At 37.9% G+C, this 24521-nt stretch overlaps 1 protein-coding gene across 2 annotated transcripts; it reads left to right on the plus strand.

Moving 5' to 3' along the window:
* Window positions 1-546: 546 nt before the first annotated feature.
* On the plus strand, window positions 547-11620 carry DBR1 (debranching RNA lariats 1). 2 transcript variants are annotated; one of them, XM_081574121.1, is made up of 8 exons: window positions 547-869; window positions 1714-1838; window positions 3484-3564; window positions 5307-5392; window positions 6504-6728; window positions 9776-9856; window positions 10111-10256; window positions 10729-11620. In XM_081574121.1, the coding sequence occupies exons 1-8, from the start codon at window positions 673-675 to the stop codon at window positions 11420-11422; spliced, it is 1635 nt and encodes a 544-aa protein (XP_081430247.1). In that variant the 5' UTR covers window positions 547-672; the 3' UTR covers window positions 11423-11620. The 2 variants fall into 2 exon arrangements, with proteins under 2 accessions (XP_081430247.1, XP_081430248.1); XM_081574122.1 differs by lacking the exon at window positions 3484-3564.
* Window positions 11621-24521: the final 12901 nt, after the last annotated feature.

Below are 24521 nucleotides of genomic sequence, written 5' to 3' on the forward strand. Positions count from 1 at the left end.
CTGCCTTGGCCACTAATTCATCAATTGTCAGTCTGGTCTTTTTCCCTCCTGGATGTTTTCGAGACATTCTTCCGCTTTCATTGAGTTTGCTGTCTAGTTATGCAAACAACTGGTAGGAAAATGAGTCCCCAGCCCCCTTTGAAAAAAAAACACAAAAAACCTGATAATTTTAGAAACTCTTCGAAGAGATAATTTCAAAATCGTCAGTGGGTTTTTAAGTTTTATTTTAAATTTGTTTTTATTTTGGAGTGTCTTTTAGAAACCTTTTAATTTCTAATCACTTTCAGGCAACTATCTTTGCCGTGAGGGGTACACCCTAAGTTTGGTTTTATATTATCAAACTACACTATTTCCGGGAATGTTTATTTTACTATTCAGGTTTTAATTTCTAGCATCTGTCAATCTGTTCGGACTCAAAATCCCGCCAAGACAGGAAAAATCCGACGCTATTTGAAAGTTCCCTGGAACCCCTGAGTGGATCTGGCCCTTCCCATCCCTTTCTCGCGAGACTTGGAAACCGGAAGTGAATTATACTACTGGAGACTCGATTGCAGGAGGCGGCATGTCAGGAAAGGCGGGCGGGTGCTGAGCTCAGTCTGGTCTTCGCTGTCTGTCGTGGGCTGGCTCTGGTTAAGGGTTTGCGGGCAGCGCTCCCCTCTTCGGACCGGCAGAATGCGCGTGGCTGTGGCCGGCTGCTGCCACGGCGAGCTGGACAAGATCTATGAGACGCTGGCGCTGGCGGAGCGGCGCGGCCCGGGGCCGATAGACCTTCTGCTCTGCTGCGGCGACTTCCAGGCAGTGCGCAACGAGGCCGACCTGCGCTGCATGGCCGTGCCGCCCAAGTACCGCCACATGCAAACCTTCTACAGGTGAGGGATGCGGCCCGGCCCGCGGTACGAGGTGTGGGGCAGCCAGCGGTGGGGGCTAGGTTCCAATCCCGTCTGCCTACCACTGACCAGCTGTCTCTCTTAGTTCTCGTTTCTCGTCTTTGTTCACGCTGTGTATCTAGGAACTGCTGCTGCTGCTGCTATGTCGCTTCAGTCGTGTCCGACTCTGTGCGACCCCATAGACGGCAGCCCACCAGGCTCCGCCGTCCCTGGGATTCTCCAGGCAAGAACACTGGAGTGGGTTGCCATTTCCTTCTCCAATGCATGAAAGTGGAAAGTGAAAGTAAAGTCTCTCAGTCGTGTCCGACTCTTCGCGACCCCATGGACTGCAGCCTATCAGGCTCCTCCGTCCATGGGATTTTCCAGGCAAGAGTACTGGAGTGGGGTGCCAGTTGCCTTCCCCTGGAGGAGGGCATGGCAATTCACTCCATTATTCTTGCCTGGAGAATTCCATGGACAGAGGAGCCTGGAGGGCTACAAGTCCGTGGGGTCACAAAGAGTCGGACACGACTGAGGACTAAACACAGCACACACAGCACAATCCTCATTCTAGAAACTAAGGTTTTAGCAGTGAACTGACAAAAGTTTTTGACCTCACTGAACGTACATTGGCTTGAAACCCAAAGTGGAAGCTCTTCATTCTTAAGGAAAAGGATGAGGAATTCGTTTAGGAAGAGCTTTTAAAGTTTTTGTGATGAGCTCAGATTTTTTTCCTTGAGATCATTTTGCTTTTCTGCTGTGACTAATTGTATAAGCATGCCCACTTGCTTTTCTCTGTGTCTCATTTCTGCAATACCAATTGATAACTTTTACCCTTATGTTCTAGGTATTACTCTGGGGAGAAAAAGGCCCCAGTTCTCACGATTTTCATTGGGGGAAACCATGAAGCCTCAAATCATTTGCAAGAGTTACCCTATGGTGGCTGGGTAGCACCAAACATTTATTATTTAGGTATGTGTTTATGGGTAGTTTCTTGGTCTGATGGCATGGAAGAGCCTGCCAGGATTTATATATCAGTTGATCAGCACCTTGAGATGTGTGGTGTTTGGGAACTCTCTTGATTTAAATAGTTAATTGTGAAAATTTAACTAAAATATTTCACATAAGTAGGCAATCTTGAGAATATGCCCATGCATCATTTAGTGCTTTAAGCAATACTTAAAGAGCTTCCACACCATTTGCATTCTCTTTACTTTTTTCCTGTTCCTCTTATTAAATTAAAAAAATAAACTTTTAATAATGGAAATTGTTAAACATTCATAAAATGGAGAATAGTAAATGAATCTCTGTACCTATTAGCCAGCTTTAACAATGATTATCATTCTGTGTTCCTTCTTTCAACCCACTCCCCACTAAACTCTTTTTGTGGGAGGAGGTGATCGGAGTATTTTAGAAGCAAATCTTAGCCGTCAGATTATTTCAGTGGTAAATACTTTAGCACATATTTTTAAGTGATGAAGATTTTTAAAAATACCACTACTACAGTACCGGGATTATACCAATTATCTATTATTATCTGTTACCTAGTTTATGTTCATATTTCCCTGATTATCACAAGTCTGTTTTGCAGTTGACTTATTCACATAGGATCCAAACAAGGTCCGCACATTTTATTTGATTGTCATGATTCTGAAATCTCATAACTGTCCCTTTTCACTTTCCTCCCCACCCCCCATGCTATTTATTTGTTGAAGAAAATGGGGAATTTATCTGGCAGTAATAGACTTTCCTGCTTTCTGGGTTTAGCTGATTGGATTCCCTCCTGTTTAGCACTGCTTTTATCCTGTGTGTTGCCTGTAATTTGCATTTAGGTTTATAGTCCTGATTAGGTTCAGGTTCATTTTTAATCCTTTTGAACTATACAATGCTTTCATGTCTTTATATTTAAATGTTTACAGGTGTTTCTAAACTTTAGAAACTTCATTCTTCTTTATTACTGATTGATCTTCTTTTGACAGTAGTAGTATTGTGAAAAGGTGAAATTGAAGATGATCAATCAGAAATGAAATATAGAAATTTCAGGTTCTTTATACTTTACACCTTTGACTTTCAGGTTTATAACATATAAATCCATCATAGAACATTTTCCCCTATTTCCCCCACCCCATCCCCAGATTCCATTAGGTACCAAGCTCCCCAGGTGACTCAGTGGTAAAGAGTCTGCCTGCCAATGCAGGAGACACAAATGTGATCCATGGATGGGAAAGACCCCTTGGAGAAGGAAATGGCAACCCACTCCAGTATTCTTGCCTGGAAAATCATATGGACAGAGGAGCCTGGCAGGAGGCTACAGTCCATGGGTTCACAAAACAGTCGAACAGGACTTAATGACAAAACAACAATTTCCCTCTTCACACACCGTCTCATTTGTTCCTTCCTCTCTGCTCAGTCTCTTGCCTGATTTGCTTCTAGTCCCCTCTCCCTAGTCCACCTTATATATTGTTGGCATATTTCTATGTAAAAGGGTAACCTCATCATGACACTTAATTTTCACATAATTTTAGGACTGAATGGTATTCTTGGCCTCTAAACCGTTCAGTTAGTAAAGAGGTTGCTTTTTCCTCTAGTAATTTTATTTAATTGTGTAATTTTTCAGGTTTGGCAGGAGTAGTAAAATACCGAGGAGTAAGGATTGGTGGAATCTCTGGTATCTTTAAATCTCATGACTATCGAAAAGGTATTATTATCCTTTTTTTAAAAAAAACAACAAAACACGTTACGTCCTTTTTTAAAAATTGAAGTATACTTGACTTACATTGTTACATTAATTTCAGGTGTACAGCAAAGTGGGTATTGTTATTCTGAAAATTGTTTTAATTTCTTTTTATTATTATTTTAAAATTTTAATTTATTTTTTTGGCTGTGCTAGTCTTTGTTGTGGTGTGAGGGTGTCTCTAGTTTCATTGTGGGGGCTTTTCTAGTTGTGGCTTGTGGGCTTAGTTGCCTCATGGCTGTGAGGTCTTAGTTCCCCAACCAGGGATCAAACCTATGTTGCCTACTTTGGAGGGTGGATTCTTAACCATTGGAGCAATAGGGTGGTCCACTGAGAACTGTTTTTAAACTTTGGAACTTGTATGCCGCAGAATAACTTAAATGTAATATATGGTTTGACTTTTTCATTGAATTTCTTCTATGAACAGATTTATTGTTAAATTTATAAAATATTATATACATATGAAAACATACAGAACATTAGAATGTATCATCTGTGTATCCACCATTTAGTTTTGTTTGGTATTTTGCCATTTTTGCTTTTGATTTTTAAGGAAAAAAGGAGTACAGATATAATCAAAATTCATTGTTTGTCTGTCCTCAGTCCCACCTCTCCCCTTTATTCCTCTCTTACTTCACCAGGCAGTCACTATTCTGAATTTGGTGTTTATCACTCACTTGATTATTTTATGTCATTACCATATCAGTAATAGCTTTAAACAATGTATTATATAGCATACTTTAAACTTCATTATAAGTGTATCATTTTACATGTATTTTTCTGCAACATGCTTGTTTATGTTTTGAAATCCATTTTGATACATGTAACTGTTCATTTTAATTTGTGAATAGTATTCCATTGTATGAGTATACCATATTGTATCTGAATCATACCTTGATTTTAAAGAAATAGCTTGGATTCCCATTGATTTTAAACTTTCATGAATTAAGTTGGCAGCTAAAATTTATATCCTCAGTGTAATTGTTAAATTCAAGTCTGTTCCTTGCTGCCCTGCTCCCTGTTCTAAATTATTGGAACAGGTCTACAAAAATAGGCCATCTCATATGTAGCAGGTGTAGTTGCAGATAGAAACCACTCTTTGGAGGATAACTGGTAATATCGGTGGAAATTATACAAGTATTTTGATCAAGCAATTCTACTTCTAGGAATTTATCTACAGATATAGTCCACAAGTGCAAAATGATATAAACGAATTTATTTATTTCAGTCTTTGTAATAGCAAAAGATGGGAGCTAGTTATGTATATCATGATATAGGGACTTCTTTGGTGATCCAGTGGTTAAGACTCCAGGCCTCCACTGCAGGGGGCTTAGGTTTAATCCCTGGTCAGGGAACTAACATCCCACATGCCATATGCCAAATTCCCCATCAATCCTTCCCTCACTCCTCTTTTGCCTTCCCCTATACCTTTCAGATGGTATCTTTCAAATCTTAAACTATGTGAATAAACAGTGTATTCCAAAATTAAATATAATTTAATTTGAAAAATCAGAAGCCCCTCCAGTCATTTAGATTTATACTTTGTGATTACTTATCAGAAAATACCAGCATTTTGAGAGCAGGGTTTTTCAAATAAAATTTTTAAGAACTAAAAGTATTGATGACAAACATCAGTTTTGGAGAAGTATATGTATGTATTTATTTTCAGTATTTAAAGGAGTTGAATACAACTTCTCTTCTTTAAGGTCATTTTGAGTGCCCCCCCTATAATGCAGCTACAATAAGGAGTATATATCATGTGAGAAATATTGAAGTCTACAAATTAAAACAGGTATGTAAAAGCTACACTATGGCAGACTTGAAAAAATGGAAAGAAATTGTGTACCAGAATGTATTTTGATCAGTTTAGTCTACAACTTCCAAGAAGAGCTTAATTCTGTATTTCTAAAATTTGGATCTTGAGTTTGTTTTTAGGAGATTCACAGATGAACATTATAAATTTTTAATGGCTATACATTTATTTTAGTGATTAATAATAAAATATTTGATCCATGATTTCAGCTACTATCCCTTAAGGTAAGGCTGAAGAATATATATTGGAAAAAAGTGATAGTTTACAGAAAGTATTACATTTTTTATTTTAAATAGTGATATTAAATGGAAAATAATAGTGAAGATGATAGAGGATATGGGAAAATTGTGAAGGTCATATTGAAACACTAACTTAATTAGAGAGTGGGTGAAACTAAGTTTTTGTTTGTGATCCCATTCAGTGCCTGGGCTTCCCTTGTGGCTCAGCTGGTAAAGAATATGCCTGCAATTTGGGAGACTTGGGTTCGATCCCTGGGTTGGGAGGATCCCCTGGAGAAGGGAAAGGCTACCCACTGCAGTATTCTGGCCTGGAGAATTCCATGGACTGTATAGCCCATGGGGTCACAAAGAGTCAGACATGACTGAGCGACTTACACTTTCACTTTTCAGTGCCTAACACTGGGCTAGCAATTTTCATCTGTGATAGTTCATATAAATGTCACTCAGATTCTGTGAGATAGATATTACTCAACTTTGTCACACTAAGGGTGAGAGGCCAAGGCTCAGTTAGGTAAAGTCACCTGCCCGAGACTTCCCACACTGTTACGTGGTAGAGTCTGCCAGGCTGAACTGAGCCTGGCAGTCTAATCAAAGTGTGTCTACCGAGCTGCCTTGCCATAAAAAATAAGCATCATTTATGAGGTAGAGAGAAAGTTATTTCTCTTTGCCTTGATGAGTGAGTAGCTCAGTATTTCTGTAACTTCATTAAATAAAGTGTCCCTAGGATGAATTACACTGAAATCTAGAGAACTCTGTGGGTAAGTGGTTGTGTGGTAGCAGAAGGAAGGCAGGGAATGCCTTTTGTTTAATCTCTTTTTAAGAGCTTGCTTTCTTTTCTTTTTCTGTTAAAGCTGAAGCAGCCTATGGACATATTCTTATCTCATGATTGGCCGAGAAGTATCTATCATTATGGAAACAAGAAGCAACTTCTTAAGACTAAATCTTTTTTCCGACAAGAAGTGGAAAATAACACACTAGGAAGTCCCGCTGCCTCCGAGCTTTTAGAGCACTTAAAACCTACTTACTGGTTTTCCGCCCACCTCCACGTCAAGTTTGCAGCCTTGATGCAGCACCAGGTAGGAACCAAAATGTTTATTCTTTGATTTAATAAATGCTTACTGAACATCTGTGGGCACCATGGACACAGTTGGGAAGTTAGTGAAAGAAATCAAAGATAAGTTTCCTTTTGTGAGTAACTCAGCATCCAATCGGGAGAAGGGACAAGCAGTCAATTATAAAATAGTATAGTAAGTCTGTGACAAAAAGTGCTAGGGTACTGTGGGAACATCTAAACCAGGCCATGGTAAGATAGGGATGTGGACAGAGAGATGAAGGGATAGAGGAGGTTTTCTAAAGGAATTGATGTTGCCAGGAAGAAGCAGGTTATCAGGGTAATCGAGGCCGAGGGGCCAGTGTGTGCACAGGCTGTAAGTCTGAGAACTTGGTGTCTTTGGGGAAGTGCAGTTGGTCTCTGGGGCTGAGGCATAGGGAGAGATAAAGCTGGAGCAAGATCATAGCTGCCTTCCAGCCATGCTCTGGAGTTTGGGAAAGTTGGGAGATAGTGACATCAGAGTTTCATTTCAGAGGGATTAGTTTGGCAACAGTTTTGTGTGTGGGTTGGAGTAATGTAAAGTGGGAGACAGAGGGGGCTATGTAAGTAAAAGATGAGATTCTAACCTATGGCAAAAAGGGAACACAGAACGAAGCAGGCTCCAGAGAGATTTTGGAGGCAGAATCATCAGGATTTAGTGACAGAGGAAGGAAAATTCCCACAGTGCTCCTTGGGTAACTGCATAGCTGATTGTGCTTGATGGCAGGTAGATAATATAGACTTTAGAGCTAGGCTTTTATGGAAATACATGGTTCTTCCTTTCACCTCCAATTCTGACTTAATTCTGACTTTCCCATAAAGTATTCCCTAGGGAAAATGTTTAGAAAATGCTGGGTTAACAGAGATATCTTCTCAGAAGCTTCTCAGAATTTCTGAGCATCTTTATTGTTTATTTGGGTGCATTGGGTCTTAGTTGCAACATGTGGGATCATGCGTGGCACTTGGGCTTCTCTCTAGTTATGGTGCATGGGCCCCAGAGCAGGCTCTCAGGCTCAGTAGTTGCAGTGTGGGCTTAGTTGCCCCATGCATGTGGGATCTTATTTCCCTAACCTTAACCCCTGTGTCCCCTGTATTGGAAGGTGTTTTTTAACCCCTGGACCACCTGGGACATCAACCTGAGAGTCTTTAATGTCCTAATGGGCATCACCTTTCTCCAGGATGGGGGATGGGGTGTGCAGCGCTTCCTGAACTTACTGGACCAAATCCTCTTCTGTGGTAGAGGTGTACTTCAATGATGCTCCTCAAACACAGTCTGGAAGGTTCTGTCTGAAAACATGCCTGTGGGCCCTCTCTTATTCTCACTCCCCAGCTTCACTGGGGGAAGGAGGCGAGGTGACCTGTTTCATTTTCCTTTGGGCTGTTGCTAACATGATTATGCTCACCTCCAAGTCTTCTGTTTCTGTCAGTCACCTGCCCCGCATTGCTGTTAATCTCTTCTGGGCTTGTGACTTTCTTGGACTGTTACTGAAGCACCTGACTTGATACTCCACCCCCGCCCCCCACTGCCCAACTCAGTCTTCTGGTATCAACCTCAGGAACTTGTGTCTCTGAATTTAAAGCTATGTTTGATCCCCTTTTTTTTTGGCACCTCTGACTTCACCAGTCTTCTGTTTGAGCTCTTTAACCAACACCAGAGATCATCTTTCCTCAGAACCACCCTGCTTCCCGGGTCTGCCCATGGTCTCTGTGCCTCCCTCTGCCCACTCCCTCCCCACCACGGAATCAAAACTCTCAGCAGGGTGTCAAAGAGCTTGCTTCCTTGCTGTTCTTAGTGAGTCACTTTTTACTTCTTCCAGTGGGACTTTCATGTTTGTGATCCCCCCATGTTGCTTTCTGCCAGTTCACTTTTTAAAAAGAGCTTTATTGGATTTTTATTTCCATATCAAAAAATTCACCTGTTTTAAGTGTACAATTCAGTGATTCTTAGTAAATTTCCAGAGTTGTGCAAACATCATGTATAATCCAATTTTAGAACATTTCCATCACCCCAAAAGATCCTTTGTGCCTCTTTGATGTCAATCTGTGTTCCTGCCCTCAGCCCCAGCCAACCACTGCTTTTTATCGCTGTGGATTTACCTTTTCTGAACATTTCATATAAGTAGAATCATAAAATATATAGTCTTTGGTTTCTGATTTCTTTCTTTTACATGCTTTGAGGATCATTCTTGTAGCGTGTGTCACTATTTCATTTTTATTGGTGAATAGTATTTTATCATATATATATATATATATATATACACACACACACTTTGGTGTTGTATCTAAGAATCTTTGCCTAACCCAGGGTTACAAAAATTTTCACCTATTAATTCTTCTACAAGTTTTATGGTTTTAGCTCTGCCAATTTACTTTTAAGCTCTTCTCTTGTCTGATCTTTAACCTTTGTGTTATATGCTTTGATTTGCATGTGTTATTTGCTTTAACATTATCATTACCACCATTACTTTCTGCTTCGACTACTGTAAGGACTTTTTTTTCTTCTGGCTGTGCTGGGTCTTTGTTGCTTTGCCCGGACTTCTCGAATTGCGGTGCACAGCTCTAGTTGCAGTGTGTGGGCTTCAGTGATTGCAGTGTGTGGGCTCAGTAATTGTAGCACCCCGGCTTAGTTGCTCTGGAATCAAACCTGTGTCCCCGGCACTGGCAGGCAGACTCTTAACCACTGGACCACCAGGGAAGTCCTGTTGTAAGGAAATTGAAGCCCAGAGAATTTAAATGCCTTGCTTGCAATTTACAAGTAGAAATAGAGCTAACTTGTTTTGGAAAAGTAACAGTTGTTCCTTTAACAGACAGCTTAGAGGTATGGGTAATAAAGATTACTTCCATCCTATTCAATGTGTGACTTGCCTGAGATGATTTTTTTTTTTAATTTTTAATTGAAGGATAATTGCTTTACAATGTTGTGTTGGTTTCTGCCATAATGAACATGAATCAGCCATAGGTATACATATGACCTCTCCCTCCCCACCCCACCCACTTAACATTCTTTATTAAATCATGGTTCATATTTTCTAGACCATGAATAAAGGACAGTCAACCAAAGCAACCAAATTTCTAGCCTTGGACAAGTGCTTACCACACAGAGACTTTCTTCAGGTAAAGAGAAAATGAAATAACTTTGCCATGTAGTTTGCTCTTCCAATGATTAAAAAAAAAATTACTAACTATTCTTTCAGAATTTATTGTTGCTCTTTGTAATTTATATATTCTGAGATTTCTTTGGGAATGTTTAAATTATGTTAATGTTTTTAAGCTACTAAATTAAATTCCTAAACTGTATTGTTACATTAACATTCCTAGAATATAAGAATAGGTATGTATTTCTTAAAATTACCAATTTCTTCCTGTAGGTAATAGAAGTAGAACATGACCCCAGTGCTCCTGATTACTTGGAATATGATGCTGAATGGCTCGCTATTCTCAGGGCTACTAATGATCTTATTAATGTGACTGAGCGCCTGTGGAATATGCCTGAAAATAATGGCCTGCATACAAGGTAGGTCTGGCCTTATTTAGGATTTGCTATCTCCATTGTATGCACAGTTTTTGTCCCCTCCACCTTGTTATAATTTTTTTAATCCAAGGAGTTATTGTTAAAAGACTATCAGAACAATTCAGAGTTTACCAACTGGTATGAAAACTGCTCGTTTTCCATCTAAGAAATACAAGAAAATGTGTTGCTGAGCATCAGCTCTAATAAGTGTATAAGTGCATCAAACTGTAAGATGGTGGAGATTTGGTTTGCACATTAAAATAATTTTTACTTGTTTTAGGGCATGAGTTAAGGACAGGTTTTTCTAAGAATTGTTTTAATTTCAAAAATGGCCCTTTGCTAAGTTAACTATAATTTTATTAATTTTGAAATGTGGTTAATTTTTTAATTCTTGCACCTGCAGTCCATAGTTAGATCTCATCGTTTATTGCTGAGGTCGATAAAATGTAAAAAGCTATTGTTTTGGACTTTTTAGATGGGATTACAGTGCAACAAAAGAAGCTATTAATGAAATACTGGAGAAACTGAATCATGACCTCAAAGTTCCGAATAACTTTAGTATAACAGCTGCTTGTTATGACCCTAGCAAGCCACAGACACAGATGCAGTTGGTTCATAGGATCAATCCTCAGACGACTGAATTTTGTGCCCAACTCGGCATCACAGACATTAACGTCAGACTTCAGAAGGCCAAGGAAGACCAGCACTTGTGTGGTGACTATGAAGGGCAGGATGACGTGGAGGGTAATGACTCTGGAGAAGACCCTAGTGAATATAACACAGACACATCTGCCCTGTCCTCTATTAATCCAGATGAGATCATGTTAGATGAAGAAGAGGAGTATGATGATAGTATTGTAAGTGCACATAGTGACATGAATACACCGTCTGTAGAACCATCTTCTGATCAAGCTTCCGACTTTTCTGCAAGCTTCTCTGACATCAGGATCTTGCCAAGTTCCATGACTGTATCTTCTGATGATACATCGGGTTCCCCAGTGTGCAAGGAGGGGAATTCCGGTGACCCTGTGGACTTGGGAGATGGAAAGGACTTAACCGCCGTGCCATTGAAGAGGCTGAGTGATGAACATGAACCTGAACAAAGAAAGAAAATCAAGAGAAGGAATCAAGCCATCTATGCTGCAGTGGATGATAATGATTCAGCCTGAGACAGTTTACTTGTCTTAGTATTATATGTAGATACGTGATTTTTAAGACTATATTTTTAGAATCGGATCTTTGACTCAAGACTTAAGTTTGTAATAATACAATTATGTAAGAAGATTTTAGTTAGGTATCGACTTTATCTTTAGAACTTTGTATGTTTCAGATGAAAAAAGGTATTAAAATTTCATATATTTACTTGATTGAGTACTCCTTTTTCTGAGAACTTATTCACTTTCATTTTTTTTCAGCAAGCACTTACTGAACGCATATTTGTACCAGGTATTCTTCTATAAGATGGCACTACAAGGATGAGTAAGACAAGGATTCTTGCCTTCATAGAGTTACTACCATTATAAGTATTTTGGTGTATAAAATATGGCATATTTATAGTTTGTTTTACAGAGTTAAGTCATTGTATCTATACTTATATGTGCTCTCTTTTCATTTGTTACAAATATTTTCTCTGGTCAGCTCTTCAGTTCAGTTCAGTCACTCAGTCGTGTCTGACTGTTTGCGACCCAATGGACTGCAGCACGCCAGGCCTCCCTGTCCATCACCAACTCCTGGAGTTTACTCAAACTCGTGTCCATCAAGTCAGTGATGCCATCCAACCATCTCATCCTCTGTCGTCCCCTTCTCTTCCCGCCTGCAATCTTTCCCAGCATCAGGGTCTTTTCAGATGAGTCAGTTCTTTGCATCAGGTGGCCAAAGTATTAGAGTTTCAGCTTCAACATCAGTCCTTCTAAGGAACACTCGGGACTTGCATAAGTCCCGATTTGCATAAGGATGGACAGGTTGGATCTCCTTGCAGTTCAAGGGACTCACAAGAGTCTTCTCCAACACCACAGTTCAAAAGCATCAGTTCTTCAGTGCTCAGCTTTCTTTGTAGTCCAACTCTCACATCCATACATGACTACTGGAAAAACCGTAGCTTTGACTAGATGGACTTTTGTTGGCAAAGTAATGTCTCTTCTTTTTAATATGCTGTCTAGGTTGGTCATAACTTTTCTTCCAAGGAGTAAGCGTCTTTTAATTTCATGGCTGCAGTCACCATCTGCAGTGATTTTGGAGCCCCCCAAAAATAAAGTCTGCCGCTGTTTCCACTATTTCCTCATTAATGTCTGTCAAATATAATTGAAACTGAAGAGGGTAGATAAGATTTCAGGAAATAAGTACTCAACATTGGCAAACAAAATTGTATACTTATTTGCTGAGATTAATATAAACCTGTTGACATTTACATATTATATTTAACTTTAGCTTTAATTTTAATGTAACTAAGCTCATGCGCTACAACTATTGAGCTTATGCTTTAGAGACTGGGAGCCGCAACTGCTGAAGCCTGTGTGTCCTAGAGCCCATGCTTTGCAACAAGAGAACCCGCCACAATGAGAAGCCCTTGCACTGTAACTATAGAGTAGCTCCCACTCTCCACAACTGGAGAAAAAATCCTGCCCAACAAAGACCTCACAGCCAAAAGTAAAATTATACCTCATAGCCAAAAATAAAATTATTTAGAAAAAATTTTTGTAATAACATATAAAGGAATTTTAAATAGAATATATATATATGTATGTACATACATGAAGTGAAGTGAAAATCACTCAGTCCTGTCCTACTCTTTGTGACCCCATGGACTATACAGTCCATGGAATTCTCCAGGCCAGAATATTGGAGTTGGTAGCCTTTCCCTTCTCCAGGGGATCTTCCAACCCAGGGATCGAACCCAGGTCTCCTGCATTGCAGGTGGATTCTTTACCAGCTGAGCCACAAGGGAAGCATGTGTGTGTGTGTGTGTGTACACACACACACACACATACATGTGTATATATACATACATATATATATACAAACCTGAATCACTGTGTTGTATACCTGAAACTAACATGACATTGTAAATCAACTATACTTCAATTAAAAAAATTAAATTTATGATCTAACACCACATTTAAAAAGACAAAAGTTATTAGTAGGGATCAAGTTGCATCAGTGCTGCTTCTCATTGCTGCCTAACAGGTTACTAATATTAAAGAGTGTGTAAAGATCCATGTGGAGAAACCGCATTCTGTTCTGTCTAAAATGCCTGGGCCACCAGAGGAGATTGTCACCCAGCACTTGGGTCAGAACTCATGGAATCCAAAGACTGTTCCAGGATCCCATCCTCCCACAGCAGTTGAAATTCAGGAGCTAATCTAGGAGAATGTGCTGGCACTTGGCTTCCATCTTGTCAACATCTGACTTGAAAAAGGTCTTAGCCTTTGGGGGTTTTATCTTTATTGCTTTCCATCTTCTTGTTTACTTTCTTTTTTGAGTTGAATAATTTCACTGATCTTAATTGTCACATAAAATATTTAAAAACTGGATTTCCCCTGTCACTGATTTAATTGAATTTCCATAAACTCTGACAATTTTTCAGAAATTTTTAATAAAATTAAAAGCAGAAAGTAATTAGATATAAAATAAATAACAGAGTTGATAAGTGTTAGTTCTCAAGAAAAAAAAAGATAATCCCTAGCTTACCCAATCAAGAAAGAGTAAGCACAAATACCAAAAGAATAAATAAAAGGGAGAAATGGCCACTGAAACAGGATATTCAAGCAAACTAATAGAGTTACTAATAGAATTTGATAAGTAAATGATTAATTTTGTAGGAAAATGGAATTTACTGAAATCCTAGTAGCGGCAGAAAGTGAAAATAATTTCTGAAGAAGGAATAGGATTATCAAGGGACTACTTGTTACATGGTTTCAGGAGAAACTACTTAATCTTTTAAAGGCCAGGTAATCCCTAATATGTAAAGTGTTCCAAAATATAGAAAATGAAGGAAAATTCAGTTTCTTTTCATGAAGCTAATATAACATTAATACCTAAATCTGACAAAGATTGTGCAAAAATACTACAAACCAATCTCACTTATGAATATTGAGTCCTAAGTAAAGTCCTAAATAAAATATTAATAAACAGAATCTATAGCACATTTTTAAGATACAGCATGACTGATACAAAGATGGTTCAATATTAGGAAGTCTGTTGAGACATAGAATTTACACAATAATATTAATAGATCTAAGGACAAATATGATTATGGATGATGAAAAGGCCTTTGACAAAGGTGAACACTCTGATTTTTTAAAAAGTAAATTCTAGCATCTTGTTTAACAGGGAAATACTATAAGCATTCCCATCAAAGGAAAGTAAGAACAAAATCAAGGAATAAGATACCTACTATCTCCATTACATTTTAATATTGGTGAAAAGAGCAAAACAATCAGATAAAACAATGAGGGGAATCAGAATTCCAAAGACAAAAACATCTTTATATGGATGACCTGAATGTTTCCATGGAATATCAAAGCATCAGAATATCAAAACCAAACGTAATATATCAGTACCACTAAAGTAATATGTAAATAAAGCAGTACAGCAAAGTAATAAGATATAAAATTAACATGCAAATCAATGGTTTTCACATACAAAATTACCAATGAGTGGCATGGTATAAGCAAAACAATAAAAAGAAATAGTGAGGAATGTGCAAAACCTACCATGAAACCCTTAAAATGTACCCCAAAAATGCAAAAGTTGACTTGAATACAAAACCATCTCTTATTCTTGGATAGATAAACTCAATACTATAAAGATGTCAATTCTCAATATATAAATTTAGCATTAGTTAGAAATAAAACAATACATGCTTTTTTGTTTGCTTTTCTGGAGCTAGACAAGTTGATTTTAAAGTGCATATCAATAAATAAGTTAAAATAGACAGGAAAATCCCACCCCTCAAAGAGTAATGGATGTATGCTGGCCACATCAGCTATTAAAACATACCATAAAGCCTCTATAGTAATTAAAACAACGCAGTACTATTGCATTAGTGGACTGGCCAGTGGAACAGAAAGACGAGAAATAGGCCCAGACGTATATAAGAGTTTAATATATTATTCAAGTGGCATCTCAAATCAGTGAGAAAAAAGATGACATTTTAAATAAATAAGATTGGGTCTCTGGATAGCCACTTGGAAAGAAACATTTTTTTTTAATATAGCAAAACTCAATCCAAAAATATGAGAGATAAATGTAAAGAATCAAACCATAAAAATATCAGATGAAAACATGGGTACATTTTCTTATAGTCTGGAACTGAGGAAACTCTTTGTAACTGTGTCTCTGAATCCAGAAACAAAGACTGACACACGTGACTATCTACAAAAATAGATACCTTTCTCATGGCAAACAAAACAAAGCACCATAAACAATGTTAAAAGATAAATGACAAGCTGGAGGAATATATTTACAGCTCATATCACAGATAAAGGGCTCATCTTTGAAAAATACAAAGAACTCTTTATATAGACCCAGTAATTACATCTGTAGGATAGGTCCAAAAGAGGTAGTGTAGTCGCTAAGTTGTGTCTGACTCTTTGTGACCCCATGGACTGTAACCTGCCATGCTCCTTTGTCCATGGGCTTCCCAGACAAGAATACTTGAGTGGGTTGCCATTCTGTCTTCAAAATAAAAGGAAGCATAAGCACAGGAGTATTCATTGTGGCATTATTTGTAATAACAAACTATTGGAAACAGTCTAAATGTTCACCAGGAGAGGACTGATTGCACAAATACCCAATGGAGTAATACACAGGTTTAAAAAAGAATGTGACTCTATTTAGATGATCATATGGTTTTTATTCTTCAATTTGTTGATATAGTATATTATACACTGATTTGTGGATACTGAAAAATCTTTGCATCCCTGGGGATGAATCTCACTTGATCATGGTGTATGATCCTTTTAATGTGTTGTTGGATTCGGTTTGCTAGTATTTTGTTGAGGATTTTTGCATCTAAATAATGGATACAGAGGCTTCCCTGGTGGCTCAGATGGTAAAGAATCAATGTGGTACACATACGGTGAAGTATTACTCAGCCATTAAAAGGAATGAAATAATGCCATTTGCACCAACATGGATGGACCTAGAGATTGTATATTAAATGAAGTGAAAGTGAAACTTGCTCAGTCATGTTCATCTGACTCTTCCTGACACCATGAACTATATAGTCCATGGAATTCTCCAGGCCAGAATACTGGAGCTGGCAACTGTTCCATTCTCCAGGGAATCTTCCCAACCCAGGGATCGAACCCAGGTCTCCTGCATTGCAGGCAGATTCTTTACCAACTGAGCCACCAGGGAAGCCCAAGAATACTGGAGTGGGTAGCCTATCCCTTCTCCAGCGGATCTTCCCTACCCAGGAATCGAACCAGGGTCTCATGAATTGCAAGTGGATTGTTTACCAGCTGAGCTACAGGAAAGCCCCACTAAGTGAAATAAGCCAGATGATGAGAAATATCGTATCGCTTATATGGAAAAGGTAAAATAAAAATGATACAAATGAACTTACTTACAAAACAGAAACAGACTCACAGACTTAGAGAATGAATTTATGGTTGAAGGGAGGGGGTAATAATTAAGGCGTTTGAGATTGACATGTGATTCTATGTGTGCTCAGTCACTAAAGTTGTGTCCAACTCATTGTGACTCCTTGAACTGTATCCCACCAGGCTCCTCTGTCTGTAGGGTTTTCACAGCAAGAACACTGGAGCAGGTTGCCATTTCCTTCTCCAGAGGATCTTCCTGATGCAGGGATGAAACCCACATCTTCTGCATTGGCAGGCGAGTTTTTTTTTTACCACTGAGCCACCAGGGAAGCCCGAGACTGACATATACACGCTGTTGTATTTAAAATCAATAACCAACATGGACATACTGTATAGCACAGGGGACTCTGCTCCATATTATATTACAACCTAAATGGGAAGAGAATTTGAAAAATAGATACATGTATATGTATAACTGAATCACTTTGCTGTACACCTGAAACTAACACAACATTGTTAATCAACTATACTCCAATATAAAATAAAAAGTTTAAAAAATCTGTTTCACTAATAAAAGTTTGAGAGAATAGTACAAAAAATGTGGAACACAAAAACATGTACACAAATGCTTATAGCAACATTATTCATGATAGCCAGAAGAAGAGATCACCCAAATGTCCATCAACTGATGAATGAATACATAAAATACATATCGACACAATGGAATATTATTCACCAATAAAGAGGAATGAAGTACTGACATGCTACAACATGGGTGAAACTTGAAAACATTACGATAAATGAAAGAAACCAGATTCAAAAAGAATTGTTTGTTAATTGATTTCCATTTATATGAGATGTCCTCAATAGACAAATCCATAGAAACAGAAAGTAGATTATTGGTTGCCTAGGACTTGGGGAATGGAATCTGTAATAATGAGGAATGACTGCTAATGGATATATGATTTCTTTCTGGGGTAACAGAAGTGTTCTAAAGTTAGATTATGGTAACAGTTACACAACTCTGTGAATATACTGTGAATATAAAAACGATTGAATTGTACACTAAAGGGAGATTCATGAACTAACACAGAGTGAATTTTAGGTTATATTAAGTTAAAAAAAAATCAATGTAGAGACCAGTGTATATTTTCTGTGTGAGAAGGAAAATTTCACTCCCTTGCTTTCTTGTTTCTCTTTCAGGTTTGAATTTGTAAAACATTTACATGCCTCAAAAGTCAAAACTTTTTTTAAAAATTGTGTAGTTGATTTACAATATTGTGTTAGTTTCAGGTGTATAGCAAAGTGATTTGTATATATATATATTCAGATTATTTTCCATTGTAGGCTATTATAAGATACTGAATATAGTTTCCTGTGCCATACAGTAAACCCTTGTTATTTATTTTACATATAGTAGTGTGTATCTGTTAATCCTATACTCTTAACTTATCCCTCCCCCAGCCTCCTTTTCCCTTGGGTAAACATAAATTTGTTTTCTGTATCTGTGAGTTTGTTTCTGTTTTGTCAATTAATTAATTTGTATTATTTTTTAGATTCCACCTATAAGTAATATCATATAACATTTGTCATTCTCTGTCTGACTTACTTCACTTGGTATGATAATCTCTATGTCCATCTGCTTATTGCAACTGGCAGTATTTCATTCTTTTTCTGTGGCTGAGTAATATTCCATTATATATATATGTGTATATATATATATATACCACATCTTCTTTATCCATTCATTGGTTGATGGACCCTTAGGTTGCATCCATGTCCTGACTATTGTAAATAGTGATGTTATGAATATTGGGGTACATATATCTTTTTGAATTGAAGCTTTCATCTTTTCTGGATATATGCCCAGGAGTGGAATTGCTGGATCATATGTGGCTGTTTTTAGTTTTTTAAGGAACCTCCATACTGTCTTCCATAGTGACTACACCAATTTGTATTCTCACCAACGGTATAGGAGGGTTCCCTTTTCTCCACACCCTCTCCAGCATTTATTACTGATAGACTTGGATAATGGCCGTTCTGACCAGTGTGAGGTGACACCTTAATGTAGTTGTCAAACTAGATTTAAAAGGTATACTCAGAGGTGTCTTCCTTCAATCCTGAGCTTCTTCACCCTGTTACTCCCTCCCCAACTCTTTTTTTTTTTCTTTCCCAACTCTTTTTGTTAATTTCTATTTTATCCTAGTGTCTGAAATGGTGATATTGCAGGTGGATCTTTAAAGTGGTAGACACCCAAAACTAGTAAGTTGTGGAGACCACTGATTTATGGCCTTCAAGCATCATTTCCTCTTTCTGGCACCACACATTATTTCTTTGGGAATCACCACTACTGCACTGGTGCCCTGCCCTCACCTGTCCAAAGGCAGTCATGTGACTCAAGTTACACTAGTTGGATGCTCCTCCTTGGAATATGGCTCTTGATGAGAGAGATAAAAGGAAGAAAATAGTTGTTCCCGTGGCACTACCCAGACAATACTCCGGAGCGGTTTCTACTATCTGCTCCACACCCTCAGAACTACTCTTTTCTTAACCTAGTGTTTCAGCCTTCCTTTCATCTTCTAATCCCAACCCCCTATTTGATCTTCTGCCACTAAATTCTCCTCTTATTTAATTTAGTCAGTATGAGGTTTGGTGCTTACACCGCAAATATCCTGACTGATACATATGCTCTTGGATGTTAATGGGGTTGTAACTGGAATAGGCAAAGAAAAAGCAAAATAAGAAAAGTCAGACCATCTATTATGCATTTCTTTATCAACTTATGCCATTTATTTATTTATTCATTCAAGAAATATGTATTAAATATGTCCCAGTCACTATACCAGGGATATAATGAGAAAACCTGGTTATAACTCCAGCTTTCATGAAGCTTAAAGTACAATGAGGGAATTTAACATTAATTAAATAATCACATCAATAACTGAGTTCCAACTATGGCAGTGTGACAAATGAGAGGAACCTGGTACCATAAGAGCAAATCAAAAAGACAGATATATTCACAGTATAATATAAATGACGAGGTTCTTGGTTCAAGCTATAAAATAAGGTTGTATAACATGGGGAATATAGCCAATATTTTGTAATGACTGTAAATGGAAAGTAACCTTTAAAAATTATATAAAAATAAAAAAGACTTTGCCATATAACAAAAGATAAGCAACTGAATGTATATTTATGCTTTAAGTAGATACAAAATCATAGATGTATCTTTAAAAAAAGAAAAGAAAATATATGGAGTTTGGAAAGGAAACATCATTATTTGCAGACCATCTGTATCTAGATCATCTATACAGAAAGGAAAAAAGCAAAATAGAAAGATTTATAGAAATAAACAAGATCAATGAAAGTTGCTAGTTCAAAGAAGACTTTAAAAATCATAGCATTTAAAAAAATTTTTTTGACTGTGTGGCATGTGGGATCCCACTTCTCCAGCTGTGCTCCCTGCATTGGAAGCATGGTGTCTTAACCACCGGATTGCCAATATTTATTTTCTATAACAGCAATAATCAGTAAGCAAAAGTTATAGATAGATATAACAGCACAGCAACAAGATAAATGAAAACATTTATGAAAAATAATTTATCAAAATTGCAGAAGGCTTCAGTATAGAAAAACTGAAAACTGTTTTAAAGTAAATAACATTTAAATGAATGAGGGAATGGTCTAGGATTCCAGATGTGATAGCTTAACATTGTAAAGGTGTCAATTTTTGCTGTATCAACAGCTACCAATTATCCTAGACCACTGGGAGAAAATATTGACTCCATCCTGGGAATTTAACAAATCTGGCAAATTAAATTTTGATATAAATTATAGTACTGAAATTATAAAGAAGATTCAGAATCAGCTCCTAACAGTGTATAAAACTATGGTAACAAGAAAGAATGCTGTGAATTATTGATGTGACCATTATTTTAGTTTTAATGTACAAAATGTGAACAGGAAAGGCTCAGTTCAGTTCAGTTCAGTTCAGTCACTCAGTCGCATCCGACTCTGCGACCCCATGGACTGGAGCATGCCAGGCTTCCCTGTCTATCACCAACTCTTGGAGTTTACTCAAACTCATGTCCGTCGAGTCAGTGATGCCATCCAACCATCTCATCCTCTGTTGTCCCCTTCTCTTCCCGCCTTCAATCTTTCCCAGCATCAGGGTCTTTTCAAATGAGTCAACTCTTCACATGAGGTAGCCAAAGTATTGGAGTTCCAGCTTCAACATCAGTCCTTCCAATGAACACTCAGGACTGATTTGCTTAAGGATGGACAGGTTGGATCTCCTTGCAGTCCATGGGACTCTCAAGAGTCTTCTCCAACACCACAGTTCAAAAGCATCAATTCTTCGGCGCTCAGCTTTCTTCACTGTCCAACTCTCACATCCATATATGACTTCTGGAAAAACCATAGGTTTGACTAGATGGACTTTTGTTGGCAAAGTAATGTCTCTACTTTTTAATAAGCTGTCTATGTTGGTCATAACTTTTCTTCCAAGGAGCAAGTGTCTTTTAATTTCATGGCTACAGTCACCATCTGTAGTGATTTTGGAGCCCCCCAAAATAAAGTCTGTCACTGTTTTCCATTGTTTCCCCATCTATTTGCCATGAAGTGATGAGGCGAGATGCCATGACCTTAGTTTTCTGAATGTTGAGCCTTAAGCCAGCTTTTTCACTTTCCTCTTTCACTTTCATCAAGAGGCTCTTTAGTTCTTCTTAACTTTCTGCCATAAGTGTGGTGTCATCTGCATATCTGAGGTTGTTGATATTTCTCCCAGCAATCTTGATTCCAGCTTGTGCTTCATCCAGTCCAGCATTTTGCATGATGTACTCTGCATATAAGTTAAATAAGCAGGGTGACACTATACAGCCTTGACGTATTCCTTTCCCGATTTGGAACCAGTCTGTTGAGGAAAGGTTAGGGAAGAATATCAAAGGATTCCAAAGCATTTCAGTTGCTTTCCTATGTCCACTTTGGACTTCTCTACCTACTGAATTACTGAATCCAAGATAGGAAGTTCCTGATGATTTCCTGAATTCTTCACTAGTAATTATATCAAACTTCTGAACCCTCATCATAAAATCTGTTCATCACTCTTTTGGGATCTCAATTGCTCTTACTCAAACTTTTTTTGGGGGAATTGCCTGTATATTCATATAGAACTGAATTCCAATAGTACTAGGTGCATATGATGAAAAATCTCTTTGTGTCTCTATCTCTGAGTCACTTGATTGCTTTGTTTTCTTTTAAGAATGATAGTGGTTCTCTTCTTTATTGTGTTTTTTTAATCACTTAAAGTATATATCTTGGAGATGATTCCATGTCTATATGTAATATGTTTTCCTTTTTTTTTTTTTTTTATGGAAGCTCATTATTCCATTGTATGTGTGTGTGCTCAATCGTGTCTGACTCTGTGACACCATGGACTGTAGCCCACCAGGCTCCTCTGTCCATGGGATTTTGCAGGGAAGAATACTGAAGCGGTTTGCCATTTCCTCCTCCAATTCCATTGTATGGATGCATCTAAATTTACGAAAGTGAGAGTGTTTTGCTCAGTCGTGTCTGACTCTTTGCAACCCCATGGACTCTAGCCTGCTAGGCTCCTCTGTCCATGGAATTCTCCAGGCAAGAATACTGGAGTGGATTGCCATTTCCTTCTCCAGGGTATCTTCCCAACCCAGGGATTGAGCCCTGGTCTCCTGCATTGCCGGAAGATTCTTTACTGTCTGAGCCACCAGGTCATTTGATGGACATTAAGTTTTTCACAACTCTTTGAACATAAACTTAACAAAAATGAAAACATGTCATTTCTCTCAGGTGCAACTAGATCTCTAGGGCAAATTCCTGGAAATAGAATTCCCGGACATAAGATATATTGGTTTATAACTTTAATAAGTGGAGCTTGACTGTCCTCTGCTGAAGCTATACAGATTTATGCTCCCAGCAATTTGTGAGTGACTGTTTCTCCATACCTTTCCCAACACCTTATATTATTAAACTTAATAGGCATTGAGAGATGAAAAATGGTATCTCAGGGTAGCTTTTAATTATCTTATGAGTAAGACTGTCTTCATATATTGCAATCTATTTGGATTTCTCTTACTGTAGACTTCCTGGTCATAGTTTTTCCCTAATTTTCTACTGAATTGAAGTTTAATTTCTTACTTATTTATAAATTTTTTATATAACAGGCATTTTTTAACTTCACTGTTTGATTATCTCTGACTTACTATTAAGGAGTTTGTAATCACTGTAGGGTCTGTAGGTCTTTTTATAAAATAAAATTATAAAATCAAATAAAACACAGAATCAGAATACCTCTAAAACAAATGTGTTGTTACTGAATTATTGTTAGGTGAACACCCTTATAAGTATCAGGACACTCAGGTGACTAGAACTTTGCCATTTACCCCAGAAGCTCCATTCCATGGCTCCATTGTGATCTCAATACCCTTCCTTCTTCCAAAAGTATCCGTTATCCTGTCTTTTATAGTAATCACTCTCTTGTGTTTCTTTGTAGTTTTTCATCTGTGAGCAATCCTAGATACTACAGTTTTGTCCATTCAAGAATTATGTGTTTAAGGGGCCTTCAATCTTCAGGACTTCAGTCTGTTTTTTCTTTTATTTACAATATTTCAGATTAAAAATCTACGACTTTGATGTGTAGTTTCCCACAGTGTGGATTTGGTTTTTGGTGCGGTTCAACATACTCCCCTATCTGTTTTTCCTGCAAACTGGCAGCTGAGACCAGATGCTTTATCAGACTTAGGGGAAATTCCTTTGAAACGACCATAGGTGGTGCTGTGTTCCTTCATCAGTGGGTACACATGTCTGGTTTTCATTCTTTTTGTGATATTAGCTGTGTTTCATGCCAAATGCATAGGTCCAGTCATTTATTGGGTGTGGAAAAATAGTGATATTCTAATTCAATAATGCATTTTTCATTTATTAGTTGGAATATCTTTTATAATAATGCTCTCTGTGTAACCAGTAACCAATAGTGCAATTTTATATGGGAAATATAGGATGAATATTTGATTCTTTCTCTTACAAGTCTTCACATAGTGAATAGATTCCCTATCACAATCTAAAGTAGAAGTAGAAGCAGTGATAGACTTTATTTTCTTGGGCTCCAAAATCACTGCAGACAGTGACTGTAGCCATGAAAATAAAAAACATTTGCTCCTTGGAAGGAAAGCTATGACAAACCTGGACAGTGTATTAAAAAGCAGAGACATCACTTTACTGACAAAGGACTGTATAGTCAAAGCTATTTCCAGTAGTCATGTATGAATGTGAGAGCTGGACCATAGAAAAGACTGAATGCCTTTTCTATGAAAAAATTGATGCTTTCAAATTGTGGTGCTGGAGAAGACTCTTGAGAGTCCCCTGGTCTGCAAGCGGATCAAACCAGTCAATCCTAAAGGAATTAACTCTGAATATTCATTGGCAGGACTGATGCTGAAGTTGAAACTCCAATACTTTGGCCACCTGATGGGAAGAGCCGACTCACTGGAAAAGACCCTAATGCTGAGGGCAGAAAAAGAAGAGGGGCATAGAGAATTAGATGGTTAGAGAGCATCACTGACTCAACAGACATGAGTTTGAGCAAACTCTGGGAGATAGTCTGGTGTACTGCAGTCCATGGAGCTGCAAAGAGTTGGACATGACTCAGCGAATGAACAACAACAACATAGTCCAAAACTGGTCAATA

Source organism: Giraffa tippelskirchi, chromosome 2, assembly GCF_054371585.1.
Source record: "Giraffa tippelskirchi isolate mGirTip1 chromosome 2, T2T-mGirTip1v1.2.pri, whole genome shotgun sequence".
Taxonomy (NCBI): Eukaryota; Metazoa; Chordata; class Mammalia; order Artiodactyla; family Giraffidae; genus Giraffa; species Giraffa tippelskirchi.

Coding starts and splice junctions, on each gene's coding strand:
- DBR1 (XM_081574121.1), top strand. CDS start 673: ATGCGCGTGGCTGTGGCCGGCTGCTGCCACGGCGAGCTGGACAAGATC. Junction 870..1,713: donor CACATGCAAACCTTCTACAG/GTGAGGGATGCG, acceptor CTTATGTTCTAG/GTATTACTCTGGGGAGAAAA. Junction 6,729..9,775: donor CAGCCTTGATGCAGCACCAG/GTAGGAACCAAA, acceptor CATATTTTCTAG/ACCATGAATAAAGGACAGTC.